At 52.3% G+C, this 17,360-nt stretch overlaps 1 protein-coding gene across 2 annotated transcripts; it reads right to left on the bottom strand.

Moving 5' to 3' along the window:
• Nucleotides 1-7,903: 7,903 nt before the first annotated feature.
• On the bottom strand, nt 7,904-16,231 carry DUSP15 (dual specificity phosphatase 15). 2 transcript variants are annotated; one of them, XM_080924740.1, is made up of 7 exons: nt 16,047-16,231; nt 15,296-15,329; nt 13,974-14,056; nt 11,225-11,274; nt 10,371-10,445; nt 9,244-9,415; nt 7,904-8,407 (listed from the first exon to the last, which is right to left on the bottom strand). In XM_080924740.1, the coding sequence occupies exons 1-7, from the start codon at nt 16,065-16,067 to the stop codon at nt 8,132-8,134; spliced, it is 711 nt and encodes a 236-aa protein (XP_080780866.1). In that variant the 5' UTR covers nt 16,068-16,231; the 3' UTR covers nt 7,904-8,131. The 2 variants fall into 2 exon arrangements, with proteins under 2 accessions (XP_080780866.1, XP_080780867.1); XM_080924741.1 differs by lacking the exons at nt 15,296-15,329; nt 16,047-16,231 and adding an exon at nt 14,572-14,613.
• Nucleotides 16,232-17,360: the final 1,129 nt, after the last annotated feature.

Raw genomic sequence — 17,360 nt, 5'->3', positions numbered from 1 at the left:
CAGCACTGGATAGAACCAGGAGAGGCCTCAACTCTACACAAAAACTACAGGTAACTAAAGCATGCTGATAGCTGGAGAAGGGAAGAACAAACCAGCTAACCATACAATACCAAATGGTAAGTCCTGTAAATGTATATATACAATCATACAGACAACAGGTTGTACTTGTGTGTTTAGGAGCGCACACCACCACCACTACCGCCATCATCAACAACAACAGAGAAGGAAGAAGCCATGACTTTGAAAGAGAACAAGAGCTGTGTGAACTCGGACGAGGCTAGGAGTGCAGATTATCCTTGTGTGCAGTGTCTGACTGCAAAATGGGAAAACGCTGTATCTTTCATATACAGCTGTGAGAATGCTTAGGTGGGTACCTGCCATCAGTCAGGGCCTCAAACATAAGCCTTGTGACTTTGTGACTTTGGCAGTTGGGACTGGGTGCCTCCGTTAAGAGGTGAGGATAGCTCTTCCCATTCCTAGGTCTCCTCCAGTTCCACAGCTGGTCAGAAGGGAGGGTCATTAGAGTCTTTACCAGGTTTTCTGAAGTCCTCAGAGGTCACTGGGCTCTAAGAGTATCTGGAGTTTTGTGCCTGGTACCCTGGGAGGGAGGGTAGACAGTCAGAACTCACTTCGTCTGGGCACATCAAACCTTAGAACCAGGCCAGAGAGGAGACAGGGATGGGTGAGGAGGTCCAGTCCATACTGTGGTCAAAGGACCTGGGATACAGGAGGCTTCTGGCCTTCAGGACCACTCCTCGCCCTTTTGCGGCTAATCTGAAGTTATTCTGAGCATCAGAGAGAGACAGCTGTGAAGATGGAAGAGAAGACCAAGGTCAAGTTGCCAGGCTATATTCCACCCGCACAGAATGAGCATCTGAAGGCCACCCGGGGCCAGATTCAGATGCCGGATAGAGAAACACTGGAGGGAAGGATCTGGAGGTTGACAGAGTTGGGGTCACAGGTAGACTGGATGCTGAGGGGGCAATGGGGACATGGGAGATGAGGGTGTGGCAGTGAGACACAGATGATGGAGAGACAGTCACAGACAACAGCACTGGGGATTTTCTTAAGCGGCCTCAGAAGCACCAGAGCTACAGCTTACTTGTAATATTCAGTCACTGTAGGACACTCCAACTCAAAGGCAATGTGGGCTCCTCCGGGCAGAGGGTGCCGGTCAGTGACGAGAGTGACCCTTGTTTTATTCACAGCTGTGGCCCCAGGGACTAGGCAGTGCCTGGCACACGGAGAGTGCTCAGCAGGCTTCTGTTCGACAAACCAAGCTGCACTTTAATGGTGTGTGTGGAGGGTTGTGAGGTACAGTGATGTTCCTGGACCAGTGCTGACACAGTCCTGCTGGTTGTGAAAGGATGAGGTGTATTCAGGAAACAGCAAGCAGCCTGGGCCTGGACTAGCTGGCATGTGTGTCTGAGGGTGTGAGCATAGCTGGCCTGTGTGTCTGAGGGTGTAGGCATAGCTGGCCATGTGTGTCTGAGGGTGTGGGCATACCTGACCATGTGTGTCTGAGGGTGTAGGCATAGCTGGCCTGTGTGTCTGAGGGTGTAGGCATACCTGACCATGTGTGTCTGAGGGTGTGAGCATAGCTGGCCTGTGTGTCTGAGGGTGTAGGCATAGCTGGCCATGTGTGTCTGAGGGTGTGGGCATACCTGACCATGTGTGTCTGAGGGTGTAGGCATAGCTGGCCTGTGTGTCTGAGGGTGTAGGCATACCTGACCATGTGTGTCTGAGGGTGTGAGCATAGCTGGCCTGTGTGTCTGAGGGTGTAGGCATAGCTGGCCTGTGTGTCTGAGGGTGTGGGCATAGCTGGCCTGTGTGTCTGAGGGTGTGGGCATAGCTAGGTGCTTGAATCGGAGTGCGTGTATGTAGCTGGTTCTCTTACCAGGGTTGTTCGGCTGTACAAAGTCTGATAGGTTCCCGTGGAGTTCTGGTCACACCATTTTCACCAACCCAGCACTCCATGTGCTTCTAAACTGTGGCTTCATTAACCAGTGCTAACTCCTGCAAAAGTCTACTTAGTAAGTTCTCCCAGTGAGCTATGGTGAGGTATACTATGCTTTCCTACATCAGAAACACTAGCCAGCACTTCACACACACACACACACACACACACACACACACAGAGAGAGAGAGAGAGAGAGAGAGAGAGAGAGAGAGAGAATGTCTACTTAAAATATGACTTTGCAATATATGCTTGTTTATACTAATGTAAAGGCTAGCTTTGTTTGTTTGCCTCCCTCCCTCTCCCTCCCTCTCTCTCTCTCTCTTTCTTCTGAAATAGGGTTACTCTGTGTAGCCCTGGCTGTCCTGGAACTCGCTTTGTAGGCCAGGTTGGCCTCCAACTTAGAGGTCCCCTGCCTCTGCCTCCTAAGTCCTGGGATTAAAGGTGTGCTCCTCCACCCATTTGGCAATGGTTCCTTATTAACCCTTAACTTCCAGGATTCAAATTCTTTGTCAAGAGCTGGGGTTGGGTGTATGCAGCTCAGTGATAGCATCCACACCGACCATGCCCACGGCAGCACCAGGTTCAATCTAGCTGCACCATCAGAATTAGAGCCAACCAACTTATCTTCTCCCATCATGCACAAGTCTGAAACTGGCTGCTTTGCAGAAGCATTTGAAAACTCTCCCAAATCTCTCCCGAGCTTCAAATCATCAACGGCACATCACCCTGTCATCACCCTGACCACCCAGCTTCCCTCTCCTGAGACTCACTAGACACCGTCCCTTTCATTAATTCCTTCCCAACTCTTCCAGTTCCTGGTCCCATCTGATTTCTGCACCTCCGCTTGCAACATGTGTTGGTTTAGGGGCTACAAATCCATTATAGGGAGCAGGGAAATGTGCAGATATGGAGTCCATGTAGTGGGGAGAGGAGAAGAAAGATCAGAGAAGAAGAGGTAGAGGCAGATCATGAGTGTGCTTGAAAGCCAAGCTCTATCCATGCATGGGTGCTGGGGCAGTGGTGGGTGGGGGTGGGGTTGAGATCAAGGTCATGTGTGTCCTGGTGGACGGGGGGGGGGGGGACACCTAGGATGCCTCCAGAATACAGCTGTGAAGAGCAGTGTGCAAAGTTTAAGGGACAGACCCTGGACAGACCCTGCAACCACCCGCTCAACACCTACCTAATGTCAGCTGCAGGTCAGGTACTGCGCTCAGTGTCACCACCTACTGGCAGATCACGGTGTGGCAGGAAGAGATGACACTTTAGGATCATGGGGAGAAATCAGAGAGTTAGAAGTTAGTACGTTGACTCTGTCAGTCTTCCTGTGGGGTTTCTATCCCCTTCAGTTCCTTCCGAATACCAGGAAGGGCCCATCCTCTCAGAGGAGAAGGAAAGGGGGGATGGGGGTAAGAACTGTATGTGTGGGTGGGAGAGGGAAATATAATAATAATAATAATAATAATAATAATAATAATAATAATAATAATAAAGTTAATAAGTGAGTTCAGTCAATGGGCACAGCAGAGAAAGCTGTCTCCAGGGCAGACGGCTAAATGAGGAGGAGGGGGGAGGGGGAGGGAGGAAGCAATACAGGCAGAGGAACGTCCTGTGGAAAACTGATGGGGAGATGAGAGAGAGGAAGCATTTAGAAACAGAAAGAAATAAAGTTGGAGAGGAGAGAGGGGGTCATCAGTAAGGTCTGGGAGGAGGGCCCCTAGATCACCCCCAGCCCCCACCTCTCCTCCAGACACAGTGATGGCAGAGGCAGAAAACCTGAAGCCCAGTTTCACAGGAGAGGAAAACTCTCATGGGCTCTGCAGAGAAAGTTCCACCTTACGCTCCTACATTGTCTTTACCGTGTGCTAGGATATCACATTCAACAGGACAAAAGATATAAAATACTTGAATGAGCTTGTATTATAACATTAATATTACTGAGACTGTTTCCTGGTCCTGCTCTAGTCCTTTGTAATTGGTGTTAATTATTATGCTTTTCTTTTTAATACAAAATATATATTAAAAAACTTGAAAAGGGGGGGGGGGAAGGTCTGGGAGGGGCAATTCTTGTGGCCTCTGTGGCCAGGATAAGAAGGGGACCACAGAACCAGGGCAGTGAGGAGCCGTGGATGACTCTGAAGACAGGCAGCTTATAACCATCTCATCACTAGGAGCCTCTGGAGAGCCTGCAAACATTTGGAAGATGGGTTCACTGAGTGCTGGACCATACTGGTGAAGGCTAGAATGCCTCCTTTGAACTTGTCAGCCAGTGACATTATTAGCAAGAGGGACAGAAGCCAGAAGAAATGGAGACTAAAGGAGCCGGGAGGAAGGAGTCAACAGAGGGACACTAAGTGACTCAGGAGAGGGGAGCTGAAGATGTCCTTGGTGGTGATAGTGGGCCTGATATGTAATTAATTGGCTGCTTGTGGCTCAGGGGAGAATTTTAAAGCCTCATTTAGCACAGCTAATTCAGAAAGTTTGTGGTGCCTGAGCAAGGGGTAGTGCCTCAGTAGGAGATCCCTGAAAAGAAGGCTCCCAAGATGCTGGGGCTGGCCGTTTGGGGGTGAGGATTACAAGAGGGGGTGCTTTCTAGTTTCTTTGTGGGGTGAGAGAAGAGGACCCCAGCGGGTGGAGTAGTCACAGGCAGCTGCAGGCTAATGCTAGCTATTGCTAAGAGTGTGTGGAAAGGTCTCTTGTATAGATCAGGAAACACTACACTGAGCCTTGAGGTCATGTGGATGGCTTAAGGTCACAGCTCTTGGACTAGTGCCTAGGATATAGCAGGGCACAGAGGCTTTGTGAGTTCAAGTCCTGCCCTGGGCAGGCTTTTCCAGGGCCCTGATGCACCTTACAGCAAAATCAATCCAACCTGCTGTGTTGTGAAGGTAGCCCTGCTGAGATGCGTGTCTCCAGGAAATGCTAGTGAAGAGATTTCATTCCATCCTCCCAGCATAATCCTTCCTAGCTTCCATTTTCTATCTGTGCCACCAACCAGTCCCAGAGATGCAGAGGATCTCCCGTTCCTGCCATAGCTTTCTCACGGACAGGGTCTTCCTTAGGCAACAAACATGCCAGGGAGGGTGCGCTGGACCTGCGTGTGTCAGGGAATCACCAGGTGCCTGAATGAAAGTGAAAGTTGCATGGGTAATGTTCCCTTTCTACTTGTTCCTCTACCTCTATGCCCGTCCCTTTTATCGCTCTGGGTGGCCAGCGCTCTGGAGCCTGATGGACAAGATGAACTCCCAGAGTACAGCAAGCTCCGGCCAGGATTTTGTGGGTGGAGGATGTCTCTAGCAGAGCAGTAATCTTGCTCCACGGGACATTTGTCCTCTTCTTCTCCTAGCCTACCTGGAAATGACCTATTTTTGTTTAGGTTTTTTTTTTTTTTTTCTTTCTGAGACTATCCTGCTATGTTACACGCTGGCTTCTGATTCCCAGACTCCAGTCCCAGCATCCCCTACATAGTAGGACCACACAGGGTCCAGCTGTCAGTTTTCTCTCAGGATCTGGACTGTGGAAGTTAGAAAGGCAAAGTGCTTCTCAAACCCATTCCTGTCATAATCAGTGGCTTCAAAAGCACCCAGGTGACCTCCATGCCTGACCAGAGCAGCCCAGGAATCCGAATGCCAGCCACCCCCATGCCATGGGCCACACTTGTCCCTCCTGTTTTGTGATTGCCTACTGAGTGACTCATCATTGTGCTGGTCTGGATGAATCCTTCCCCATTGAGTCTCAGGATCTTTAATGACTTACACTGCTGCTTTATGGCATCCTTGGGGACAGCGAGGATTCAAAGTTGTGTGTCTGTGGCCCCTACTGAGAACTACATCGAGATTTACGGGTTCCTGATGGGGGCCCGTGATCCACTATTTTACATGAGAACATTTACACATTGATGCATTGTTGGGGGGGTGGGTATGTTTTGGAGCGGGAAGGTTGAGACGGGGTCGCAGTATTTAGCCCAGGCTAGTCTTGAATCATAATCCTTCTGCCATGGACTCCCGAGTGTTGGATTGTAGACATGCGCCACCACACCTCTTTTTACAGTCTTTGCTTTTTATTATGAAGAAATATGTGCACTGTGAAATGTGCTGAGCAGTCCAGGCTGCTCCAGCCCTTGCTGTGTATGTGGTGGAACTGAGGCTCTGAAAGAAAAAGTTTCCCAGTGCAGCGGCTGTTCCAGCCAGCATGGAGAGAGGTGGGGAGTCAGGTCTCCCCTTCACAAGCACCTGTGGGAGGGCATTCTTAGCCCTCCTCCTCTTGGTCCCACGATATTCATGCAGCCAGGGTCCACTCGACCTGTGAACTTGGGGATAGGAATGGGTGAGATGGGCACAAAGCATTTCATGTGATGAACAAGAGTAAGAATTAGTTGTTTCTATCGGGCTGGTTCCAGGACCCCACTGGATGTTGAATTGTACGGCATTCTTTAAACCAAGTGGCAGACTATATACACAGAACCTGCAAGATGACCCCCATGTATTTTGAACCATCTCTAGAAACACTCTGAATCCAAAGCAAATGCCAGGTGCCTGATAAATTGTGTCGGGGACGGTGAGTAGGGAAGAAAGTCAGTAGATACTTTTTCCTTTTCCCATCGATAGTCCAACTGGGGTCGGAGTTTTAGAAGCCAGTCTGAGGTGTTCTGTCCTTCCAGGCAGTCAACTCCCCTGTGTCATAGGAGGCTTTCCTACCTCAGGTCACAAAGGTACATAAGGCAGAGAGAAGTCCTCAGCCAAGCTGCCCGAGTCCTGTCTTTTGCTTATAACCAAGGGCACCAGACTCAATTTCCTTCTCTGATAAATGGGACGCCTTTAGGGAGGGTGGCATGAAGATCAGCTGAGCTGCAGTGTTCAGCACAGTGACAGGGTCCTCAGCAGAGAGCCCTCGCTGTTGCAATAAGGTAAACTGGTGATCTGGGTCATTATACCAAAGAGCTGGAAAACAGTGGCCATGGTGCCACCAGCCAATCAGAAGGATGTGGGCGGGCTCCACATTGTCCTGCCTCAGGGCTTTTGCATGTACTGCTCCTCCCCCCCCCAGACAGATGGCAAGATGGTACCACTCTCTTCCCCCGTCTTCCACTAGAACGCTCACTGTGGTAACCCCAGGGCCCAGTGCAGTCTGGTCCCGGCACACAGTGTGAACTCGGAGTCAATGAGGAACTGGAGACTGGTGTGGTCTTTTCATTATTCGCTCAGCTCAGTGCTGAGATCTCTGCCTCCCCATCAGCCACGAAGCCCCAAGAGTCTACTTGGGCTCTTTCAGGTCAGCTCTGACGATACCCATTCCTCTATTCACCCATAGGGCTACTTACTGTTTTATTGGCTAGGCAACCTTAAAAGAAAATAGTCCCATCACCCCCTGCACCCTACTGGGTCTTTCTTTCCAGGAACCTCCACACTGGGAGTTGCTTCCTCCCTCCTGTCACAACTGGGAATGATCTGCCCTCGCTGTGTGTACTTGGGCCAGCTGCCTGACCTCTCTGAGCCTAGGTGTTCCCCCTGAGGATAAAGCCATCTCAGACATTAAAAGATGACATGAAGGCCCACCACCAATTGGACCACACTGACCAGTTATTTGTGCAGAGAGGGAAGGAGAATTGGAGAAGAGGGTGGGGCTGCGAAGAGGTGAAGGGTCTGGAGAAAAGGGGTACAAGGGCAGTGTCAGGAGTCCAGGCCTCTGGAGAGATGGGGTTGGGGGCTAGTGTCAAAGAAAGGCGTGGTCTTGGAATTCAGCTCTGAAGACTGGTGGAGAATGGCGCTTTCGGGGTGTGGGGGGGTGCCTGGAAGTTGTTCCTGCTCTGCTTCCTATAGGCCAGGAGCCCAAGCTCTGTGGAATGACCAGAGGCACTGGGCCGGGCAACTTCCGAGTCTCTTTAATCTCCTCCGGGCCTGTCCGCCCCACCCGACCCTCCCTCCAGCTCCCTGCCTGTCGGGGTGGAAGCCCAGGGCCCTTCTCCCCGAGTCGAAGGACTAAGGCACCAGGTGGCTTGCAACAGGGCGGCAGAACAGACTCGCAGAGCAGACACTGAGGACGGACGCAGACGAGCGTGGTGGGTACGGGGCAGGGGCGAGGCTCCCACGGGTTCTGGGTGCGTCCCAGCCGCGGGAAGCCCCAGCCGCCCTGCGAAGGCTGCAGCATCAGGACGGGCGGAGCAGCCAACACCGCTCACTTGCTGCCCTTGTGCGACAGGCACCGCGGGAGGCAGAAGAAAGTCTGCTTGACCCGCGCCAGCAGCGGCAGCGGCCTGTGTGGGTCCTGCGGCGATCGCGGCACCAGGCGCTGCAGGGTCCCCTCGGAAGTGGCCGAGGACGCTGTGGTGGCCGACGTAGCCGACGTGGCCGAGCCCTGGCGACAGCGCCTGCAGAGAGGCAGCAGCGCGCGCAAGTCCTCCTCGTCGCGGAACGGGATCTCCCCGAAGCGCTCTTCTAGCTGCCTGCGAAGCTGGGGCAGGGAGGGGGAGCGGGGCGAGCGTCTAGTTGTCACCCGTTTGTCACCTCCACCCCTTCCCTTCTCCCCACACCTGGCTTCTCTCGGGTCTAAGACTTTCCAACCCTCACGGAGAGGGGATAGAGGGGTGGGAGGGAGGGAAGAGGGAGTGGGCGGCGGGGCGCCCCGCTTCACCTCAGGTGCTAACCTCTTCCGGAACCCCAGGGCCCATGACACTCCCATCTTCCAGACTTGCCCTCTGCAACCTTCATTAGACCTCCTTCTTATGTCCCTGTCCCCATCCCTAGACTCGGGCACCACACACTGGGGCCTCTTCCTTGTCTGCTCCTGGCCTAGGGCAGCCCTGGAGTGCCCTGTGCCACCTTCTGAGAACCCTCTAGTCACTCACTGTTCATGTCTCTCCCACTCGCTGCTAGTGAGTGGCTTCAACCTGGTATTTTCATGTACGAGCTCCCCAGAAATACTAAGCAAGGACTCCTTTGCTCTCAAAAAGACCCTGGGTGGAACGGGACACAGCCCCTCACCCCCCAAGTGGATAAACCCTGGATTGCTTTGTTTTAGAGACACATGTTGGCTACGGTCTGGTCTAAAAGCATCCAAATTCTCAGTTAAAAAGATAAAAACAAAACCTGAAAGCCCAGGCCAGGGATGACCTATGGTGCAATCCCAGCGCTTGGGAATCTGAGGCAGGAGGATTGTGAGTTTGTGGACGAAGTGGGAGTGTAGAGAGGGGAGAGGCACAGGCTACATCCCATCCAATGGGTGCTAAAAGTCAAGGCGGAATCCAGGCTTCCCGGCTGTGCACAGCCCCAGCCCCGCACAGCCCCTACCTTCTGGGAGTTTGCCCAGCCAAACTCCTCAAGTTGCTGCCTAAAGCCGGGGTTTGGGTTGGCGATGGGCCGGGAGGCCTTGATGGCTTCAAGTACTTCCTGCCAGCCAAGTCCGGTCACTGTCATCACATAGGCGATCACTATAGTGGTGCTTCGAGATATACCTGCAAAGCTAGATCCGGGACAAGCCCAGGCTTTAGGAAACCCCAGCCTTTTCCATGTTCCCTCCCTGCCAAGTCCTTGTCCTTACTAAGCTTCTTCACGCAGTCCCCTGAGCTCCAACCACAGGGAGCCCGCCTTCCTAGCTTCAAGATTTACCTTTGTGGCATTTCCCTTTGCTCTGACCAATACCACACCAAGGGACTAGCTGAAATATTCACTCAATCACTCAACAAACATCCCCTGACATCGTTTTGCTGGGGTATAGTGAGGAATAAACCCATGGTCTCTGCTGCCCCAGAGCTTACGGTGTGGTTTGGAGAAATAGCCACTACCAAAGTAGCCACTTCAGATACTGATGATTGATTGAAGCCAAGATGAGTCTGGGGCCACATAAGTAGAGAGGGTTCTTTAGTGGGAGTGGGAGGGACATAGGGAAGAGGATCCCTAGGAAGTGACATCAAGCTGAATTTTGGAAGATAGGGTTAGCCCACAATGTTGTGGGTCAGGAACCATAGGTGATCTTGGGAGTGCTTGTTTGGTGTGTATGAGTCTGAGTTCAATTACCCACACCACAAGAAAAACAAGACAAAATATTCTTAAGTAGTACGTACAAAGATCTCGAGGTGAAAGACAGGCTGTGGGGTTGAGGAAGGGGAGGTTAGGATGGCTAAGTATGGGGACAGCTATTCCCTTGGCCCCAGCCAGAGCCCTTGGTGAGGTGCCATGGGATGGACGGCATCTTTGGGTCAGGGACACTGGAGAAGACTCGGAGTCTTAGCCCTGGGCTCCTGCCTCAAAGGCCTGTAGGGGAGGAAAGCAGAGGCTAGAACGATTGGTCTTCCCGTGTGACCTCGTCTACCTCCTTCAACAGCCCCGCCGACATGACATTTATCCCCCCACTCTACAGATAAGGAAACTGAGTCTCAGGGAAGCACAGTTGCTGGGTTATGCATGTGAGGACTCACCAGTGCACCAGACAGTTACCCCCGTTGAGGCGGCAAGAGTGGATAAAGTGGATGCATTCTTTGAAGTGCTTTTTGCTAGAGAAGAAAGAAACAGGGAAGGCAGTGCTGGGGGGGGGGGCGGGTCTCAGGAATCTCCTCCCCACTTACAGACAAGGGACACACAACCCTGGGTCCTCAGGGTAGCCAGTGTGTACAGTGAATGGGGCCACTGCTCAGAAAGGGCACAGGCAGCATAGCAGGCAGAAAGAGACACTGGCCCCACCTCTTCAGTGGGTACAAGGAACAAGGACTTGGGTGTGGGGAGAGTGAGGGTGCCACTCTTCTGGGGTCTGCAACCAGAGGAGCTAAGCAGTAAGCAATGGGTTGGGAGGAGAGCCCCAAAGGGCAAGGCTTCAGAGTTCACCCCAAGCTCCAGGTATCGGTGCTAGTGAACCAAACAGCCCCCCTGCTTTCCGGAGTCCCTGCAATCACCCGGTTTGTTCTCACGCCCTCAACTCGGGTCACCTCATCTTTGCAAACATCCTTGACTCATCACATCCTGCTCAGAGAGGATAAATGATTGTGCCAAGGTCAAAGCCTGGCTGCAGACCAGGTGTCTTAACTGCAAGCCGGGATGCAGGTCGAGTCTGACCCTCCAATCTGCTGTACACCCGGTCCCGAGAGACAGGACACTTTCTCCACATCACGGGGAGGAGGCTGAGGTTCTGGAGAGAGCTCATCAGGGACATGCTACAAGGGCATGGTGGAAACAGACCCAGGATGCCCCATGACAGCTCTCTGGTCTCAGTACTCGGCCTCACTCCCACTTCGGGGGCAGCTCTTTGTCAGCTGTTGGCCCATCCAGGGGAACTTACATGGGTACCTCAGGAGTGTCAGACACTGAGATTCGAAGGTAGGTGATATCCTGTGAGGATGAAATGCACACTCAGATAGTAAGGCCTTGCCTGTATCCCTCCCTCAGTCTGAACTGCCAAGGCCAGTGTGACCTCAGCCCAGTCCTGCCCCTCCCTAGACCACCAGTGTTTTCTAGTCCCTGAAGAGCAGGTATTGGCTGTATGAACCTGCCAGCTCTGTGTGTACCACAGGTGACTCGGACAGAAGGACGCAAACTGGGAAGGTGTGTCTTCAAGGGATTCTCCTCCAAGCAGGGACTGCAAAGTTATACAGTGAAAGGGGCAGAACGCACTTGTCTTGAAGAGTACAGCTTATGAAAAGAACAGTTAGGCAGACCGACTACCTATTTGTTGTAATCCTAGCACTCAGGAGGCTAAGGCAGGGAGATTATGAGTTAGAGGACAACCTGGGCTACCATAGTAAGTCTCTGTCTCAAAAGACAGACAAACAATACACACCATCACCACCACCACCACCACCACCAACAACAACAACAACAAAAGCAGCAGCAGCAACAACAGCTTCACAAATTGGTCTGGCATCTTTGCTCTGTGCTGAGGCTCCACACAAGGGGACTGCAGATAATTTTGCCCATATCTTAAACCGCTCACTGCCCTTTCTCAAGTATTCCCCCTAATACTTTGTTACTTCACACAACCCTTTTGGGGTGCCTGGCTTGCTGCCCATGGAGGTTTGTCTAACACTTCCAAGGTCATGGAATCCCATGTTGTTTGCAAGATCTGCAGTTTCATTTTGCAGTGTGCATGATGTGGGCCTGCCTGCTGAGTTCCCCGATGGGAGGGGTGGCTGCTGCTGAGGTGTTGGGGGAGGGCTTTTTCTCTAAGCACTCACTGCTTTAATAAACACATTAATAACTTGGAAAGAATGCTCGTGCAATCTGTTCAGACTACATACTCCAGTGCTCCAGAACAAGGTTGCCCTAGGATGCAAAATCAGATTCCACTGGTCTGGAAACTTCTTCATTGACAATGAAAGTCATAGATTATTGTCAGCTGCTCTTAGAGACCACCAAATTTGATAGGTAAAAAGAAACAAAACAAAACAAAACAAAACAAAACCAGAGGCCATGAAAGGGTGAAGGAATCTGCCCAAGGTCATCCCAGCAAGTCTGGCGGGGGTGGGGATTCTGTCATAGTTGTGTGTGAATATTCTGCCTGCAGGCACATAAATGTGTACTGTTTGTGTTCCCGCTGCCCTTGGAGGTCAGAAGAGGCCATCAGATCTCTCTAGAACTGGAGTTATAGTGTGACCTGCCAAGTGGACCCTGGGAACCAAGCCTGGGGTCTTTTATAAGAACAAGCGCTCTTAACCACTGAGCCACCTCTCCAGCCCCGTGGATCCTGGCTTTTGTTTGTTTGCTTGTTTGTTTTGCTTCTTTAATCTTAGATCTCCTGCCTTTCGACCTACTATTCTTCCTCTACAGTAGATGTAGCAGACACAGAATCTAATATAAGGGGCTCTTTTATTGGAACATATATGTATATATATGCACACACATATATATGAAAATGATGTGTGTATGTGTGTGCCTATGCATGCACATATGTATGTATAGGAGGGGTGCCTACATACATTTGTGTACACGCGTGCTGAGGTCAGGTGTCTTGCACCACCATCCTCTGCCTTATTCTCCTGAGACAGGCTTTCTCGAAGAACCTGGAGATGTTTTTCAGCTAGGTTAGCAGCCAGCTGGTCCAAAAGACTCTCCTGCCTCCACCCCATCTACCTCCGGTGCCAGGGTTACAGGCACATATGGGCATGCCTGGATTCATGGGTGCTCGGAATCTGTAAAAAATGCTCTTAGATACTGAGACATCTTCCTAGCCTGGGGTAAGAGTATTTAAAAAAAAAACTATCTTTTATCTCTCATACCTAGTTGAGCATCTACATGTGACTCAGAGAAACCCAGTGACATCAGTGTTGCTGTAAGATTCCCACTTAATAGATAGGTGACTGGGGCTCAGCTTGTCTTGTGGTCTCAAGGTCACAAGGAGAATAAATGGTCTCCTGACTTTAGCACCAGTGGTCTTAATTTCCTAATTCTTTCCTCTTGGTCCTAAAACCATCTTCTCTTCCTTGGGATTCCATGAGAGCAGAACCAGCCATTTAATACTGAGCCTCACAGCACGCAGAGGTATCTTGCACATCTGGCAGGGCCTTTGAACTCTTCCCAGCAGCCCTCTGGGGCAGCTGGGATCAAAAGCATCAAAGAGCTGAAGTCACAACCCAAAGTTGTTCAGCAGAACACAGAAACTGGGATCTTCTGTTTGGAATCACCCAGACACTTGGCAATTGGACAGATTCCCTGGTAGGTGCTAAAAGGGATTAATATGAGACCTGCATTAAGGTCTTAATATTAAGGATGGAGACAAGACCTCTAGGGTCAAATGGCCTATGTTTAAATCCCAGTTGGTCAGCTTCCTCCTTGTACGACCTTAGGTGAGTTCATTTACCTCTTTGGCTTCAGTCGCCCAGCGGGTAATCAAACAGCCTAATGAGGATAAATGAGTCAGCTGGGGTCCAGATGGTAGTCCAAGGACAGCGGCTTGGGGATAGCATTGGCCTAGCATGTTCAACACCCTAGGCTCTACCTCCAGTACTAGGAAGTAGGAATGGGGTGAAGGGCAGCCCTGGACCGACAAGCTTTCTCTCCCCCTTACCAGTCCTGCAATGGAAAGTTTGGAGTACCTGCAATAGAGGCTGGGGTGATTCGTGGATAGAGATGATATGTGTGATCTTATTGCGGCCCAGCTGATCCGGGTCTTTGGCATCTGAAAAGAAACAGGCTGCTTGAGCCAAGTTGGCAGGTGTGACTTATTTATTCCTAATGACCAACTCTAGCAAAAGCCAATGCCCAGCTTTGCGTTCTCAGCCCTCCCCTGCCCGCTTGACCCGCCCTCTGTAGGCTTGTGTGTTTCTTTCCCCCCAGCTCTGGTGCACCCATCAGACGTAGGCTGGCATGTCCCAGCCTTGTGCTGTTTTTCCCATCCCAGACATCTCTCCCCACCTCATCCCTCAGCCCAGCAATCCTACTTCTAGGAATCTATGGACAGAAGGGCTGCACATGGAGGCTGATGTGTTTTACGTAGGATACATCACTTCCTGAGCAGCATGCAGAGTAGGATTCCATATGTTTTAAAAACTACATCTGTATCGACACTATCTGACACATAACATCCTTTCAGGATGCCAGCGGCCATCTCTGGGGAGCGGGATGTACCAGCTTTGGCTGGGCATTGAGTCTGGGGTCAACTTCTTGGCTCTTGTTCTTATGGGACTAACATACAACTTAGCCAGATCCTCTCAGAAATCAATGTGGCAGGAACTGCTGAGGAGTCTCCTAGGGAGGAAGGAACCAGGGCCATAGGACTCAAGTCCCCTGAGTCTTCTCTGTGACTTCTCCACCTTGGGTCCCTAGGCCTCGGGCCAGCCTGTCTCAGCACATCTTCCACCACAAAATCAAAGGTCTATGTTCAGCTCTCCTCCCTCCCCATGGACGACTGTGGAGAGATGAGTAAAAAGAAAAGGCAGAAAGCTGCAGGCTTGCCACCCCCTGGCTTGGGGCTACCTGGTACTTCCACTCAGGATTCTGCTTAGAGGAGCTGGACCACAGAGGAGTTAATGGGAGAAAAATTCACAGCTTCCCACTGAGAGAAGCCATAACCCTAGGCAAACCCCAACAAAAACCCAAAGGAGGAAACCTTCTGGGCTGTTGGGCTTTGTGTTGAGGAAGTGGGCAAAGCTCAGAACCAAGGCCTTTCTTTGTGTGGGCCTTTAACCTGTTGGTGAACCTCGAGAGGGAGGCTGAATTTGGAGTGCTCTCTCCAGCTTGGGGGAGGCCAGCTCTTGCACCCCTAATCCTTCATGAATCCTTTCTCCTTCTAGCCTGGCATCTTCCCTCCCCCATTCTTGAATGCATCTAAGTTGTGTGGGCCTGAGTGTGACACAGTGGACACAGGCCTGGGACAGGCTGAGTGCCATGGCCTTGGGACAGAGTGGGCAGTGCTCACCAATGAAGTTTCCAAGGTAGAGTCCAGGAAGTACCTGGAGGAAGGACAGCAGGGGTCAGGGGGCAGCCTGCACCCCTTCCCACCCGTGGTAGCTGCCCCCCCCACCCCGAAGCTCTTCTCTATTGGTGGTGAGACCTCAGGAAGCTGATAGGTTCTGGGTGCTGCGTGAGGGGTCTGGGGCTCTGGCAAGGATCCAAGAACAGGCAACCAAATTAACCACAGGAAGGGCCAGGGAGGTCAGCCTGGGAACAGGTAGAAAGAAGAGTAGGGATGGGGAGGAAGTCCGGGATAGAGATCAGGGAGGGGCACGGAGTGGTGCCTGGACGGAGTGACGGAGTGGACTGAAGCAGGCACAGATGGAAGGCCATGCAGAGCTAGAGGGATAGACAGAGTTCCAGAGTCCGGGAGTGTCTCCCCCTCCTCTCTCTCTCTCTCTCTCTCTCTCTCTCTCTCTCTCTCTCTCACACACACACACACACACACACACACACACACACACACACACACCGCGAGAGACACAGAGAGAAAAACAGAGACAGACAGACAGACAGATGCTCCGGGAGGGGCAAGCGAAAGACACCGCAAGAGTCAGAGTGCGCACAGAGGACAGACAGGCACCAGCAGAGACAGAAAGGCAGGCGAATGCAGTCTGGAGGGCAGAGTGACAGAGATGTGGCATACATCTTGGAGCGGGAGCAGAAGGTCAGCGACCTGTGCAGGGGCCGTCCTGCATGGAGGGGATTCCCCCTACCTTGGTCATGCCATTCCCCATGATCCTGAGGCAGGGTGGCCGGGCGCGCCCCCAGCTCGGCGCCTGGACAGCGCTCGGTTCACAGCTGTGGGACTGGCCCAGGCCCGGAGCCTGCAGCCTGATGGGGAACCAGGGGCTGAGCGTCCGTCCGTGACCCTGCTCAGTCCTGTCCAGCCGCCGCTGCCACTGCCGCCTGCGGACCCCTGGCCTCGGAGGGAAGTGATGGAGCTGCCGCAGCCGCCGCCGCAGGCTCCTCCTACCCCCTCGGTCATGTGGGCCCCCCTCCCCCCCCGTGGGCCGTGGCGGGGGGCCGGACAAAGCCCTAGTGTGCGTAGCCCACGGCCCGCGGGACAACGGCAGCTTGTTGCGGCCGCGTGGAACACCACCTCCGGAGGTGGGGGCGGGGCGCTCCCCCCACCCTGGCACTGTCAGGCGCCGCGTTTAGGGCTGGCGGTCGCCCCCGCGGGGTGCAGACACCCAGCTTGAGGCTGTGCCTGCACCTGCCTGCAGCTGGGGGCAAAGCAGCTAGCTTTTCCAGCCTGGGTCCCTTTAGTGGCAGAGGCTGGACTCCTTACCAAAGGTTTCAGTTTGCAACAAGAAAACAGAAAAATTTCCTCCACGGCCCATGTAACCACCCTAGCAGCCATCCCTCTCCTTTCTAGCTCATCCCACTATTTGTGTCTACTCATCCATTTTATACACTTACCCATCTGTCCACCTTCCACCATCCATCTTTCCTTCCATCCATTTAAGCGTGGGTCACTCATTCACCCATCTCACACCTCCCTCCCTCCCATCCATTCATCTATCCATCATTCATTCATCACCCCAGTCTTCTCTCATCTGTCCTCCCTCCCATCTGTTCTCCCTCCCATCCATCCTTCCATGTATTCTGGTCCCCAGGGAGGATAGAGCCACATGGGTAATTCTTCTAACTGCCATTAGAGGCCTGAAAAAACGGGTAAATGTAGGGAAAAGGATGGTGGAGAAAGATTCCAGGCACCTGGATCCTGACTCAGAAAACTGCAACAAGATTGTCTGAAGTTCAAGCCCAAGTGCACACTTGACTTGTTGAATGAGCTGAGGTCTCCATGCGGCTTCAGCTGACACTGTCTGCATAAACATATGTCTTAGTCAGGATGCACAAACATGACCAAGAAGCAAGTTGGGGAGAAAAGGGTTTATTCAGCTTACACTTCCACATTGCTGTTCATCACCGAAGGAAGTCAGGACTGGAACTCAGGCAGCTCAGGAAGCAGGAGCTGATGCAGAAGCCATGGAGGGATGTTACTTACTGGCTTGCTTCCCCTGGCT

The sequence above is a fragment of the Micromys minutus genome, assembly GCF_963924665.1.
Source record: "Micromys minutus genome assembly, chromosome: 11".
NCBI lineage: Eukaryota > Metazoa > Chordata > Mammalia > Rodentia > Muridae > Micromys > Micromys minutus.
Note: the sequence above shows the minus strand (reverse complement) of the source record. Positions and strands in the feature narration are given on the sequence as shown.